We start from the raw sequence: 16619 nt of genomic DNA, 5'->3' as shown, positions 1-16619 counted from the left end.
GTTCATGAGATAAATCTATGTTTAATCTATGTTTATATTCTTCATGTAACACTTTGTGGTGTATACTTTATTGGAAATAACATCTGCGCAGCGTCTTGCGAAAGGTAGCATAATGGTATCCATGATGTCCACGTATACGTGCTGATCCATGACGGCCTTGATCCAATGTATCGGGCCTACTCCGTAATAGGAAAAGCGGGCCCATACCATCACACTACGCCCTACATACTTTATGGTCCTTGTGGTGTACTGGGGCTTAAATTCCGAGTTCTTTGGACGTCTGAAATACGATCTGGATCCTTTTCCACCAAACATAATCACCTTGCTCTCACCTGACAGTAAAATATTCCTGCACTGATCGGGTGACCAATTTGCATGGTCCTTGGCAAACTTCATTCGCTTAGAAATATGTCTGGCATTTAAAAGTGGTACTTTTCTCGGGCTGCAGGTTTTTAGGTTAGGTTCCCTGAGATATTTGCACCGTGAATGAGATTTTGCACCGTCGCATTTATTTTAAGCTTTTTTTTAAGCTCAGTAGCAGATTTGAAAGGATCCTTCTTGCTCTGACGAATCAATCGATTGACGTGAAGGGGGGTCATAGATTGGTTTCGTCCTCGTGTTTCAGGTTTTTCTTTATAGTTTAGAGCGTTCTTAATCATTTTATTTAAACATCCGACCAATCGACCAACTACTCTGTAAGATTTTCCATCCTTTATCAAATTTTGGATGATATCACGCTGTTCCTTAGTGCAATGCTTTGCACGTCCCATTTCAATGGTATTATCAAACTTTTTATGTTAAAAATATTTAAATTATAGATAAATTTAATTGACCCGTGCTTTGTATTAAGGCTATTCGGCAAAATATGGGGTTTTTGCTAATAAATGTTGTAGTGGTGCCATTATTTTTTTCGCCTTTTTTTTGGTCTTTTTTAATAAAACTCTTAAAAATAAATTTATAGGCAGGATAACACGTAAAATAGCTATGCAAAATGTTGACAACATATAAAACCTGTCAAGCACCCACATTTTGAATTTTTTAAAAGTGTAAATTGGAACTAATTTTATTGATCAATACCTATCTAAGTCCTGCCAATCGCATTGTTATTTTAAATGTTATGACTAACTTAAACAGGTATTGGCATGGTTAGTAGTATCGCTACCGACCGCTAGGTGCCGCGGTTTTGACATGGTCTATAGTACCGATACCGTCCGCTACGTGCCGTGGCGCTGGCATGTGTGGTGTGTGACGCGCTAATAGAAACGCCATTGAATTTAAGTTTACTTGAAATTTAAAACAGATTAGCAGGTATCTGATAGTCGAAGCACCGTCTGTAGCGTTTTTTGTTGTTTTTTATTTGGTCCCTAGCGTTTAAAAAAAAGATTACCAATTAAAAAACCGAGGTAATCAGTAACAGATAGGAATACAATATCGTACAGGACTTCATAAGCGGCCCTTTCTTTGCAGATTTAATTCACAATAAGTGTTTACCAATAGTAAAGTATAATTGATTTTAAAATAATTTTAAATAAACGGATGAGTATTATACATATAGTTAGTTAATTTTTTAATTTTCCTTTAATTTATAATGCTGCCAAAATTTCAAGTTTCCTAAATATTCCACGTAAAATTCATTTTAAAACCAAAACGTATGTATTATTGTAATTAAATTATTATTACTTAAGAATAAATGTCTTTTAAAAATAGTGAAGTAACTCAAAGCAATTACGGGCAAAGTCTTACCGGGATAAGGCAATTTTTATAAACAATTTTCGGCAAGTGGCTATTAATGATAGTTGCCAAAAGTGCTTTAATTGCTTTGGTAATAGCACATTCTATGGTTGTCTTGTACGAGTATATTTGTGACACCTTGGGACAGTTATAAAGTAATGTTAGAGAGCTCCACCACGTACACTTTAGTTGGAAATAGGTAAGGATTAATTCAACTAGGAAATGTTATGCATATATATGAATTTGTTATAGTGTTTAATTATACTTATGTGCATTACGCTTGAGTGAGTATTAATTTAAAGTATTATTAAAGTATTATTCGCAATGACCACTGTTAACTTTCGCATTAGAACTAACACAAGTATCGTCGATCGTTACCGGCATATCTGTGGCCACCGCAGCCATAGCCCTACGACGCTGACGTTTCATTTCCAGGAACTGCTTTCTCTGCGCCTCGCGCTTTAATGATGCTGCCGAATTTGATGGAAGATCCTTCGCGCCATTTACAATACCGTGGTTGGTCTTTCCGGTTGCTTTCACTTTCAAGGCTCCAATCTTTTCGGATTTTATAGTTCTACTGGTTACTGGGTCAATATTAGCTGACTCGGGAACGCGCTGCGCAAAACACAGAACAATTAATTTATCAAGCGATTAATAATTGAACACTAACCTTCCACTTATTTGCTTTCAAATGCTCAATATCAGCGAAAACGGAATCCAAGTGTTCCACCTGTAAGTAAACCATGTCCCAGAAGCCTTGTAAATCGTCAACTGTTGTTGGAAACTTATCCTCCAGCGAGCGATTTAGATTGTTGTGGCAAAGGCCTAGAATGCAAAACCATAACCGTCAGGCAAAAACTGAAATATGCTGCCCACCTACCCTCGAACTGTTTCATTTTCTGCGTTACCAAAAGGCGGGCCTTACCCGACGCCGATCGTAATAGCCCAAAGGTATCCTCGGTGATATCCGGATTTGTCTGCGAAATATAACGTCGAAAATAATTAATATTTATATACCCAGCCAGCTTTAACCGTGTCAGTCAATTAAAATGATATGTATGTCATGTTCGACCCTAAACCTAAATGGTAGCGAAAATATCTTTTAATATTTTAAAATAACTTTACCACTTATATTTTGTTAATCAATTACATTTGCGTCTAATTTTATTTGTTAGGCGAAGATATACGGCTCTACCTCAGCAAGATTGTATTGTTTTTATACCCTTGCAGAGGGTATATTGATTTCAGTCAGAAGTTTACAACGCAGTGAAGGAGACGTTTCCGACCCCATAAAGTATATATATTCTTGATCGGCATGACTAGACGAGTCGATCTAGCCATATCCGTCTGTCCGTCCGTTTCTACGCAAACTAGTCTCTCAGTTTTAAAGCTATCGGGCTGGAACTTTCCCAAAAGTCTTATATCTTTTGCAGGTAGTATATAAGTCGGAACCAGCCGGATCGGACAACTATATCTCATAGCTCCCATAGGAATATTCGGACAAAAAAATTTAAAAAAAATTATATCTTTGGTGTTTTTTAGCATATAATTTCCTACGCTTGGAAATAACATTTCTTAACTAGTTCTGAATTTCGAATTTAATTTTATCAAAATCGGACGACTATATCATATAGCTGCCATAGGAACGATCGGAAAATTGGTAGGAAAATAATATGAAACAAATTATAGCTTCGGTGTTTTTTAACATATAACCTCCTACGCTTGGAAATAACATTTCTTAACTAGTTCTGAATTTCGAATTTAATTTTATCAAAATCGGACGACTGTATCATATAGCTGCCATAGGAACGATCGGAAAATTGGTAGGAAAATAATATGAAACAAATTATAACTTCGGTGTTTTTTGACATATTATCTTATACTATTGGAAATATCATTTTTTGTGTTTTTAAATTTAATAAATACAGCTGCAATAATTATAAGCTTCGGTTTGCCGAAGCTAACTTTCTTTCTTGTTTCGATTAATTGTAGTGCCCTCCGTGGATGCCTTAAGATCCAATTTTACATTCTAGTTTAAACGCTATCAGATAAAACAAGAACATACACTATTGTCGAATGCGTTACCTTACTGAACGTGTTTTTCCTGAATACATACGGGCAGTGACCTATGGGGCTCTTATCATAAATACTAATGGTCCTATTCGATTTTTGGCGTGTTGCTAGGTATTCACCAGCGAAATAAAATAAACTTTATTTTGAAACAAAGTCGTAAAAATGTGTTCGCCACAAACTTATGCGCCTTGTGGGCGTCGCACTCTACGAAAAATAAACGTACAATGTTCAAGAATCTCTATAATTGGCATTCTAAATCCCAAATTTCTAGCCTATACAGCTTTCGTTTTCCGCGTTCATAAGGACAGGCGGTCCTGTCTGTCAGAACCGGCTAGATCGATTCAGCTGGTGCTCCTCTGATCAAAAATAGCATTTTACGGTCGCAAAAACTTTTTTAATATTTTTTGACGAATACAATACAATCTTTTATTCTTCGAGAAACGGAGAAAAGCTAAATAGGAAGTTCCATATCAACCCGGCCGCACCCGTTTTCTGTACCCGTTACTCGTAGAGTAAATGTGTATATTAGATTCGTCGGTAAGGATTCTTGATCAGGACCACTAGCCGATCCTGCCTGCCTGACTGTCTGCCTGCCTGCCGTTCTGCTGATGATGATAAAACTAAATTCGAAATTCAGAACTAATTCAAAAATGTTGTTTCCAAGCGTGGGAGGTTATATGTGTGGGATTGGTTTTTCTGGTTTAAATGAAAAGTCCCACTAATTGTAGTTTTATTATAATATGTTTATAGTTTTATTTAAAGGAATAGTGATAAGTAATTCTGATTATAGTTTTGGGTATTTAATAGGGATTTTACAGCGTTTTGAGATTATTACTCGCGTCGTTCTTTTGCTTCGTATAAATTTCACGTCTTTCGTCTTCGTCTCTCTCGTTCTAAGTGCTCGTACAAGACTTCCTTTTTCACCACGCCAAATATTAGTAGTGCTGTTCATCTGTGGTGGGTTCGGTTGACAAGGATGCCAGACCTATTCCCACATATGTTAAAAAACACCGAAGCTATAATTTGTTTCGTATTATTTTCAAACCAATTTTCCGATCGCTCCTATAGCAGCTATATGATATAGTCGTCCGATTTTGATAAAATTTAATTCGAAATTCAAAACTAATTAAAAAATTGTATTTCCAAGCTTAGGTCGTTATATGTTAAAAAGCACCAAAGATATACTTTTAAAAAACTTTTTTTCCGATTATTCCTATGGGAGCTATAAGATATAGGGGTCCGATCCGGCCGGTTCCGACTTATATCCTACCTGCAAAAGATATAAGACTTTTGGGAAAGTTTCAGCCCGATAGCTTTTAAACTGAGAAACTAGTTTGCGTAGAAACGGACGGACAGACGGACATGGCTAGATCGACTCGTCTAATCATGCTGATCAAGAATATATATACTTTATGGGGTCGGAAAAGTAATGTAACAGGTAGATGCAAGCGTTTCCGATCAAATAAAGTATATATATTCTTGATCAGGATCTCGGACTGAGGAACTTGTGAGATGGTACCAAAGCCGCCTAGCTGGGGCTGCCGGGCGGGTCGCAGGTTGCGGATAGCGGACGACCAACTGTGAATAAGCTGGTGCGAGAAGTCAATCACGGAATCATGGACGGAAATCCAGTAAATAAACATTCCCGGACAACCAGCGAAACAATACCGACGATGCGAATTTTTCAGCCGCATCTAAATAGTTGCTCTACACAAACCCCCTCCACACCCAAAACATCATCTCACTCCGGGCCGTACTACGATGTAATTCGGACCGTGCCAATAGTCAGCCTGGCTGGGGGCCCGGATTAAAAACTAGCCCAGTCTCCAACGATGTGCTCAGGGACATGGCGACCCCCATTTCTAACTATCGCCTTACCCGGGCATCGCGGATCTCTGCACCTTTCCCCTTCTCCGAAACTCGTGGAACCAATTATGGATACAAAACAAAATACAGAGACGGAAACTCTTATAAAAACCCAAACACAGTAATGCAGCGTCTGCTGCACTACCGCTTCGCCTGACCGAAGGCGGGGCCGACCTGGTCCTAGTACAGGAAACTTCGGTAGTAGGAGGCACGGTTGCTGGAATAGTAACAAAAGAATACAAGCTTGTGCTTGACCCCAAAGACCCTGCATTTTAGCCAAAAGCATCTTAGTATATTTCTGCTTCACAACTCCACCAACATAGATAGCACCACAGTAAGACTGGCCCCATAAGGATACTATCGGCCTTTGAAAAGGAAAACCCCCCAGATGCGCTGGTCTGGCAAGGTTTGGTAATCGGCTGTGACGCCAACGCCCATCACTCTCAGTGGGGTTGCCCAAACAATAACGATAGAAGTGAGTCTTTATTTGATTTTATTCTATATTCGAACCTATTCTTATGCAATAGAAAACGACTGTTCCCGCAACGCTCAGAAAAATACTCTCTAAGACAGCCGCGCCCTTGGGCTATCTTCAAAAAGCAAATGGATCATGGTCAGACTCCAGTAAAGAGTCCTTGGACCTGCTCCTAGACGCTCACTTCCCGGCGAACCAACAAGCAGGTCATCCTCCTGAAAGAGGAGCAGGAGAGGGAATCAAATTAGATCCACTCCTATCAGACCGCAACATGAAATGGGTCCATTCATAGTTTCAAACCATACAAATCGCCGGGACCGGACGGGATAACACCGGCTCACATCCAACAAGCAGGACAAATAGCCATAAACTGGTTGAAAAAATCGTCCAATCCATCCTGGCGGTAGGAGAACTACCAACAGCATGGCAAGAAACAAAGGTTGTTTTCATTCCCAAGGCAGGGAAGGCCACTCACACCACAGCAAAGGATTTTAGGCCAATAAGCCTAACATCATTCCTGCTTAAGAGCTTTGAAAGAATGATAAGCCTACACATAAGGGCCACCGTAGACCCGTCACATATCACACATCACATATCAGAAGCACAACACGCTTACACCAAAGGTAAGTCAACAGATTCGGCGCTACCCTTGGTGGTAAGCAGCATCGAGAAATCACTCAACATCAAGGAATACACACTGATCGCCTTCCTGGATATAGAGGGAGCCTTCAATAACGTGCTTCCCACTGCTATAACAAGGGGTTGAGCCGCCAATGGTGAGGCTAATCCATAAATTGCTGATAAGCAGAATGGTCCACACTAGGGACCTCAGCCCAGACTAGACTAGTGAACAGAGGCACTCCGCAAAGAAGTGTACTATCACCCCTCTTGTGGAATATCGCAGTAAATAAACTACTTCGGATTCTGGAGGGAGGAGGTTGTAAGGCCGTGGCATACGCAGACGACGTCGCCATCATCTTTAATGGAAAATATCCACAAACACTTTGCGATCTTATGACCGCTAAACTTAAAATACTATCGGAATGGACGATAGCGAACGGACTCGGGGTAAATCCCTCGAAAACAGAACTTGTTCTATTTACAAATAGGTACAAAATTCCACAGCTTAACCCACCCATTTTAAACAATTGTAATCTCTTGGGGTTAGTACTAGATAAACGCCTCAAATGGGGCTTAAACAACCAAGAGAGAACCAAAAAAGCGACCATTGCACTTTACTCCTGTAAAAAAGCAATCGGGCTAAGATGGAGCATGCCCCCAAGAATAGTTAACTGGATATACACAGCGGTAGTCAAGCCAATCCTACTGTACGGAGTGGCTCTGTGGTGGACCGCCTTGCACAAGCAATGCATACTGACTCCTCTAAACAAGTACAGCGAATGGCGGCTTTGTGTATTAGTGGAGCCCTTCGAACCACCCCGAATGAAGCGCTGAATGCGATCTTGAACCTCCCTAGCCTGGACTTAGCAGGCATGGAAAGGGCCAAATCGGCAGCTATTCGACTGAGGGACACAGGGCAGTGGAAAGCCCAATTTTATGGCCATGCTAAAATTCTCAAGCATGATAAATCGATTCCGAAGATCACGGATCTATGCAAATCCATTGAATATAGTCACACACCCTTTGAGGCCCTGATTCCTGATAGAGAGGAATGGGAACAGGGCCGACCGGGCACGACGGACGCAATCTGTTTCTATACAGATGGCTCCAAATTAGAAGGACACGTTGGCGGAGGTGTATACTCCAAACAATTAGATATCAGGAAGTCACTCAGGCTCCCGGACCACTGTAGCGTCTTTCAGGCGGAAGTCCTCGCTATAAAAGAAGCACTAACCTGTTTAGGGAACTTTAGCCTCCAGAGAGGACACCTAAACATATATAGTGACAGCCAAGCGGCTCTTAAGTCGATCTACTCGACAAACACCAACTCGCGTACAATAGCAGACTGTCGCAGATCTCTCCACGAGATGGCAAATCAGTTTAGTATCAGCCTAATATGGGTTCCGGGTCACCGGGACATCGTAGGCAACTGCATAGCGGACGAATTAGCCAGGCAGGGCACCACCAAGCCTCTCCTCCCAGGAGAGGAAAATGTCGGTATGCCCATGGCTACTTGCAAGCTAAACATAAAAAACCACTTCAACACACTAGCCAACACCCATTGGCAAAACGCACCACAGTGTCGCATCTCTTACCAGACATGGCCTGTGATAAACAACAAAAAAACCTCGGAGTTACTCAAACTCAGCCGCACAGAGTGTGGCATGTTGGTTCGAGCTCTTACAGGCCACTGGCTTGTTGGCGCACATGCCGGCAGGCTAAAGGCCCCGCAAAATGATTTCTGCAGAAGCTGCAGGGATGAGGAAGAAGTGGAAACGGTAGAACACCTTCTCTGCTTCTGCCCAGCCCTATGCAGACACAGACTGAAACACTTAAGAAGCCCCTTCATCGACGATCTTACCGAAATATCGGAGATTAATCTCAAAAGCATAAGTGCCTTTATTAAATCTTCCGGGTAGAATACATGCTGATCAGCTTAACACAGGCTGAAACTACTAGAAACGGGACCCTAGAGAAGGAAAAAACGAGATCATGCGGTATCACAATGGACCCATTGAGGTCTAAGTGTGTCGGACTATAGTCCGACAGCCCCCTAACCTAACCTAACCTTCTGCTATTTCTTTGTATTATCTCTGGCAATCAACCCAATCACTTGCCCCAATTGCGAGCATCTTTAACCTGCAACCACAGTGAACCCCATTGGAAAGCATCTATGAAAATTAAAAAAAAAAATAATGGAGCGAATCTTAAGTAGTATATTATAGATACTACCTAAACTTAAATAACAATTTTGCGCCTCTAAAGAATCGGGATATAATGGCAAGAAAGTTTATTTTTAAGTCGTTTTCAAAATATCGAGTGTTCTTAAGTTTACTTTAACCCTATGGTGCAAAACGCCATAATCTTTTTTCCAGCACACCCGCGTCGGGAGACCGATCTTACGTCGATGGAAAAGTTGCCGTGAGTTTGAAAACTATTGTTTATTTCCTATATCCACCTTTATCTTTTGAAAAGTAAAAAGGACTTTTTTTTGAACGACCAAAAATAATAGTACATGAGTCCCGAATCTAATGAAGCATTAATGAAAGGGCACATTTGACAATAACAGAATTAGCACGTTGCATAAAAGAATAATTTAATCTAACCGATTATTCTGAAACTGTAATTAGAGCAGCTCAGGAATATAATCCGGGTATTCATTCTACAACAAACCAGAAACCTTTTGACATTCTTTTTAATAAAATCGAACACGACAATTTTGTAAAAAACTCAAGAGAAAATGATAGAAACACATAATGACAACAGGGAAAAAATCAAGGTCATGTAGGACAAGTTGTTTATCAAAAGAAATATGGAGAAAGAAATAAGCTTAAACCAAGGTATAAAAAGCAAATAGTTAATGAGGTTTTGCCTAAAAAAATAATAATTAACAGTAGAAACAGAATCACACACATATTTTATCATTCATAATATTGGTCAGTTCAGAAATAATTGATTACTCGAACCTTGAATTTTTTCTGTTCAAAGACAACAAGGACGTTCTTACCTATGAATCGTACAACGATTTATTCCACGTAACTAATTTAAGTTTTTATAAAGAAATAATTAATATAGAAGACGCGGGCTGGTACCAGGGCAGCGTCAAGGTGGTGGCCTGCGACAACCAGCGGTCGGACTTGTACAAACAGGCGACGAGCAAGCCCGGTAAGGTCTACGAAGGGGGGAACATCGTCGCACTAGACTGGTGTGATGTCCCCAGTTGGCCCCGAGCCAGGACTTGGCTCCCAGCAGCGATCAAGGCGCCGGAGGACATCCTCTTCATGTTGCAAGAATGCAACCCGCACCTCCCCACGAAGGACTGGAAAGTCGTCAAGGTGGAGGAGCATGAAGGGGATGTCAACCAGGCGGTTTTGGTCCTGAGTAGCTCCGATCGAGACTGCTCGTGGAGTGCTGAACTTCGGGTTCAGTGCGATACACATCAAAGTGTATAAGGGCGACTCCAACGCCGCTAGCAGCTCTGCCGGCAACCCAGCCGAGCAGGTGCTTCTAAATTCGAACATATTCTTATGCAATAGGGGCAATGTCCCTGCATTCATAACTAAAGCTTGCCAAACGATCATAGATCTTACTTTGGTATCAGACTCACTCGTAGGTGCAGTCACAGACTGGGCAGTCTCTGACGAGCATCCTTTTCGGAGTTCTTAAGTTTACTTTAACCCTATGGTGCAAAACGCCATAATCTTTTTTCCAGCAAACCCGCGTCGGGAGACCGATCTTACGTCGATGGAAAAGTTGCCGTGAGTTTGAAAACTATTGTTTATTTCCTATATCCACCTTTATCTTTTAAAAAGTAAAAAGGACTTTTTTTTGAACGACCAAAAATAATAGTACATGAGTCCCGAATCTAATGAAGCATTAAATTAACGAAAAAATATTATCTAACAAATATTAAGTACTTACGGAGGAAAAAAAAAATTAAGAAAGAAAGAGAATTAACTTGAATTTAATTTTGAGTTTTATTAAAATATTTTAATAATCCTAATTAAATTAAACCAAACCAATCAAATTAATAGCTCACCCTGAAACAAATTGAAATTCTAAACTTTAAAACAACCGCCCTTATCTTACAAAAACCATATATATATGTTCTCATAATTAAGATTATCTACCTACCTACAGAGGTGAGTCTCTTTTGGATTTTATTCTAAATTCGAACATATTCTTATGCAATAGGGGCAATGTCCCTGCATTCATAACTAAAGCTTGCCAAACGATCATAGATCTTACTTTGGTATCAGACTCACTCGTAGGTGCAGTCACAGACTGGGCAGTCTCTGACGAGCACTCCTTTTCGGACCATAGAATCATAGAAACCGTAGTGTCCCTTGATTCGCCCTTGCCGGTCAGCTTCGCTAACCCCAGACGAGCCGACTTGCACAGGATCAAAGAAGTTCTGACGAATATCCTCCCCATGGAACCGTCAGAAAGCATCACAAACCCACAGAAGCTGCACGGAAAAGTAAATAAATAAACAGCGGCATGCAACAATGCCTTCAAGGTTGCGTGCCTCACAGGGAAACCAAGGGGAAGGAAAAAACGCCCCTGGTGGACCCAACAACTATCAATCCTCGGAGCCAACTGCATATGCCTGTTTAACAGAACGAAGGCGGGAAATGAGGACACTAACTGGCAGAACTACAAGTATGAACTAGCATCTTACAAAAAGACCATTAGAAGAGTAAAACGAACTGCATGACAAACGTTCTGCTCCGACATAGAAAAAACAACTGATGCCGCAAGGCTCAGGAAAATACTATCTTGAGAAAGAAAACGGATCATGGTCAGACTCCAATAAAGAGTCCTTGGACCTGCTCCTAGACGCTCACTTTCCAGGGAGCCAACAAGCAGGACATCCTCCAGAAAAAAGTGCCGGAGAATGAATCAAATTAGATCTCCTCCTATCAGACCGCAACAATAAATGGTTCAGTTCATTCAGTGTTTCAAACCATACAAATCGTCGGGACCGGACGGGATAACACCGGCACATATCCAACAAGCAGGACAACTAGCTATAAGCTGGCTGAGAAAAATCTTCCCCACCATACTGGCGGTAAGAGAACTACCAATCGCACGGCGAGAAACGAAAGTGGTTTTCACTTCCCAGACAGGGAAGGCCACACCACAGCAAAGGATTTCAGGCCCATAAGCCTAACATCATTCCTCCTAAAGAGCTTTGAAAAAATGATAAGCCTGAACATAAGAGCCACTATCGACCCGACACAAATATCAGAGGCACAACACGCTTATACCAAAGGTAGGTCAACCGAATCGGCGCTACACTTGGTGGTAAGCAGCATAGAGAAATCACTCAGCATCAAGAAATGCACATTGATCGCCTTCCTTGACATAGAGGGAGCCTTTAACAACGTGCTTCCCATAGCAATAACATAAACTCTCACAGAGCTAGGTGTTGAGCCACCAATGGTGGGGTTGAACCATAAATTGCTGATAAGCAGAATGGTCACAATCACACTAGGGTACTCAACCCAGACTAGACTAGTAAACAGAAGCACCCCGCAAGGAGGTATCAGGGCGAGGTATCACACCTTCTGTGGAATATCGCAGTAAATAAACTACTGCGGATTCTTGAGGGAGGAGGCTGTAAGGTTGTGGCATACGCAGACGATGTCGCTATCATCTTTAATGGAAAATATCCACAAACACTGCGATCTTATGACCGCAAAACTAACAAGAAAGAACGCTATATTCGAGAACCTCGACTATCAGATACCCGCTATTTAGCTAAAGGGACCAAAGAGAAATGGAGATATGCAAGCAGCAAAGCGAGATTAAAATGCGCCACCTACCCGCGATCTTAATATGTGGGCGGTAGACTTATTTATGCGTTAAGGGCGTTAGAGTGGGCGTGGCATTTTTTTTTTGGGTCAATCGATAGGTATTGACGAGACTAATACATTTCAGTTAAATTTTATTTCTAGCAAGAAAATTGGCGCCACAGGCTTTGGCGGTTTGTGAGATCAATCTTCTTTGGATCAATCGATAGGTATTGACGAGACTAATACATTTTGGCTAAAATTTTTTATTTAGCATGAAAATTGTGGCGCACAGGTTTGTGGGCGTTAGAGTGGGCGTGACATATTCGCGTGGCAAACTTGCGCTGTGTACAAAACTACGGAATCCAATTCTCTATCTTTGATATTTTCCGAGATATCCGCGTTCATATCTACGATTTGTGGGCGTTGGAGTGGGCGTGGCATTCTTTTTTAGGTCAATCGATAGGTTTTGATGAGAACAATACATTTCAGTTAAAATGTTTATTCTAGCATCAAAACTGTAGGAGCCACAGTTTTGGGAGGTTTGTGGGCGTGGCACACTGCTGAAACAAACTTGCGCTGAGTAAGAAGCTCAGGAATCTGCAAGCCTAGCTCTTAGCCAATAGCCTAGCTCTTATGCTTTCCGAGATCTCAGCGTTCATCCGGACGGACGGACGGACAGACGGACATGGCTAGATAGACTCGGCTAGTGATCCTGATCAAGAATATATAGACTTTATGTGGTCGGAAACGCTTCCTTCTGCCTGTTACATACTTTCCGACGAATCTAGTATACCCTTTTACTCTACGAGTAACGGGTATAAAATATTTCGGAATGGACGATAAAGATCAAAGTTAGGGTAAATCCCTCAAAAACGGAACTTGTTCTATTTACAAATAGCTGCAAAATTCCACAACTCAACCCACCCATTCTAAACAATTGTAATCTCTCTTTTAGCAATCACGCGAGATACTTGGGGTTAGTATTAGATAAGCGCCTCAAATGGGGCTTAAATAACCGAGAGAGAACCTAAAAAGCGACCTGTAAAAAAGCAATTGGGCTAAGATGGGGCTTGTCCCCTAGAATAGTCAACTGGATATACAAAGCGGTAGTCAAACCAATCCTACTATATGGAGTGGCTCTGTAGTGGACCGCTCTACACAAAGAAAGCATATTGACTCCCCTAAACAAAGTACAGCGAATGGCGGCTTTGTGTATCAGTGGAGCCCTTCGAACTACCCCGAATGAAGCGCTGAATGCGATCTTGAGCCTGGACTTAGCAGGCATGGAAAGGGCCAAATCGGCAGCTATTCGACTGAGGGATACAGGGCATTGGAAAGCCCAATTTTTTGGTCGCGCTATAATTCTCCAGCATGATAAATCGATTCCGAAGAAAACGGATCTATGGAAATCTTTTGAATACAGTCACACACCCTTTGAGGCCCTGATTCCAGATAGAGAGGAATGAGAACAGGGCCGTCCGGGCTCGACGGACGCAATCTGTTTCTATACAGATGGCTCCAAATTAGAAGGACACGTTGGCGGAGGTGTATACTCCAAACAATTAGATATCAGGAAGTCATTCAGACTCCCGGACCACTGTAGCGTCTTCCAAGCGGAGGTCCACGCTATAAACGAAGCACTTATCTGTTTAGGGAACATAAGCCTCCAAGGAGGACACCTAAATATATATAGTGACAGCCAATCGCCTATTAAATCAATCTATTTGACAAACACCACCTCCCGAACAATAGCAGACTATCCCAGATCTCTCCACGAGATGGCTAGTCAGTTAACTATCAGCCTTATATGGGTTCCGGGTCACCGGGACAAATAAGCCAACACTCATTGGCAAAACGCACCACAGTGTCGTATCTCTCACCAGACATAGCCTGTGATTAACAGTAAAAAAAACTTCGGAACTACTCAAATTTTGCCGCACAGAGTGTGGTATGCTAGTTCGAGCTCTTACAGGCCACTGGCTCGTTGGCACACATGCCGGCTGGCTAAAACGCCAAAAAAAATGAAAAATGAATGAAAAAAAAACGAAATAATGCGGTATTACAATGGACCCACAGAAGTCTAAGTGTGTCAGACTATAGTCCGGCAGCCGTTCTAACCTAACCTTACCTAACCTAACCTTGATCAGGATCACTAGCCGAATCGATCTAGTCATGTCCGTTTTTTGTATGAACGCTAAGATCTCGGAAACTATAAGAGCTAGAGAGTTAAGACTTGGCATGCAGATTATTGGGCTTCCTCCTCAGCGCAAGTGTGTTTTAGCAGTTTTCCACCGGACGAAAAAGTTATAACCAAATAATAATCAATAATTGGCAATTCATTCGAGTTTGCACACCACATGCAGCAATTAAGCCGTTTTCACAAATACGCCACCATGCCGCTAGGGGTGCTATGAGCTAGTTGGCGCTGTAGGCCAGGTGGCGCTGTAGAAGAAAAAGATTGGTGGCGCTATAGGTTTTGTGAAAAATTCAGAGTTGCTTTAAACATATCTCCATCCCTCTTGCACTCCCCCAAGCTGAGTAACGTATGCAATATAAATAGATAAAGACTTTTGGGGGGTTTCTTCCCGATAGCGTATGTATGCGTAAAAACGGACAGACGGCTAGATCGACTCGTCTAGTGATGCTAAACAAGAATACATATATTTTATGGGGTCAGAAAAGCCTCCTTCACTACATTACAAACTTCTTACTGAAATCATTATACCCTCTGCAAGGTTATTTTTTATTTAGCATGAAAATTGTGGCGCACAGGTTTGTGGGCGTTAGAGTGGGCGTGACATATTCGCGTGGCAAACTTGCGCTGTGTACAAAACTACGGAATCCAATTCTCTATCTTTGATATTTTCCGAGATATCCGCGTTCATATCTACGATTTGTGGGCGTTGGAGTGGGCGTGGCATTCTTTTTTAGGTCAATCGATAGGTTTTGATGAGAACAATACATTTCAGTTAAAATGTTTATTCTAGCATCAAAACTGTAGGAGCCACAGTTTTGGGAGGTTTGTGGGCGTGGCACACTGCTGAAACAAACTTGCGCTGAGTAAGAAGCTCAGGAATCTGCAAGCCTAGCTGTTAGCCAATAGCCTAGCTCTTATGGTTTCCGAGATCTCAGCGTTCATCCGGACGGACGGACGGACAGACGGACATGGCTAGATAGACTCGGCTAGTGATCCTGATCAAGAATATATAGACTTTATGTGGTCGGAAACGCTTCCTTCTGCCTGTTACATACTTTCCGACGAATCTAGTATACCCTTTTACTTTACGAGTAACAGGTATAAAATATTTCGGAATGGACGATAAAGATCAAAGTTAGGGTAAATCCCTCAAAAACGGAACTTGTTCTATTTACAAATAGCTGCAAAATTCCACAACTCAACCCACCCATTCTAAACAATTGTAATCTCTCTTTTAGCAATCATGCGAGATACTTGGGGTTAGTATTAGATAAGCGCCTCAAATGGGGCTTAAATAACCGAGAGAGAACCTAAAAAGCGACCTGTAAAAAAGCAATTGGGCTAAGATGGGGCTTGTCCCCTAGAATAGTCAACTGGACATACAAAGCGGTAGTCAAACCAATCCTACTATATGGAGTGGCTCTGTAGTGGACCGCTCTACACAAAGAAAGCATATTGACTCCCCTAAACAAAGTACAGCGAATGGCGGCTTTGTGTATCAGTGGAGCCCTTCGAACTACCCCGAATGAAGCGCTGAATGCGATCTTGAGCCTGGACTTAGCAGGCATGGAAAGGGCCAAATCGGCAGCTATTCGACTGAGGGATACAGGGCATTGGAAAGCCCAATTTTTTGGTCGCGCTATAATTCTCCAGCATGATAAATCGATTCCGAAGAAAACGGATCTATGGAAATCTTTTGAATACAGTCACACACCCTTTGAGGCCCTGATTCCAGATAGAGAGGAATGAGAACAGGGCCGTCCGGGCTCGACGGACGCAATCTGTTTCTATACAGATGGCTCCAAATTAGAAGGACACGTTGGCGGAGGTGTATACTCCAAACAATTAGATATCAGGA

At 41.7% G+C, this 16619-nt stretch overlaps 1 protein-coding gene across 3 annotated transcripts in view; it reads right to left on the bottom strand.

Annotated features, from left to right (window-relative positions):
• Positions 1–1630: 1630 nt before the first annotated feature.
• vlc (disks large-associated protein 2) overlaps positions 1631–16619 on the bottom strand; it is a 28140-nt gene continuing 13151 nt past the window's right edge. For all 3 annotated transcript variants that reach the window (XM_070998698.1, XM_070998700.1, XM_070998699.1), the window contains 3 exons: positions 2612–2708; positions 2402–2556; positions 1631–2346 (listed from right to left, as the gene is read on the bottom strand). In XM_070998698.1, coding sequence (XP_070854799.1) covers positions 2047–2346; positions 2402–2556; positions 2612–2708 — 552 coding nt within the window. In that variant the 3' untranslated portion in view covers positions 1631–2046. The remainder of the gene's footprint in view (positions 2347–2401; positions 2557–2611; positions 2709–16619) is intronic.

Source organism: Drosophila suzukii (genome assembly GCF_043229965.1).
Source record: "Drosophila suzukii chromosome 2 unlocalized genomic scaffold, CBGP_Dsuzu_IsoJpt1.0 scf_2c, whole genome shotgun sequence".
NCBI classification, from domain to species: Eukaryota; Metazoa; Arthropoda; class Insecta; order Diptera; family Drosophilidae; genus Drosophila; species Drosophila suzukii.
Note: the sequence above shows the minus strand (reverse complement) of the source record. Positions and strands in the feature narration are given on the sequence as shown.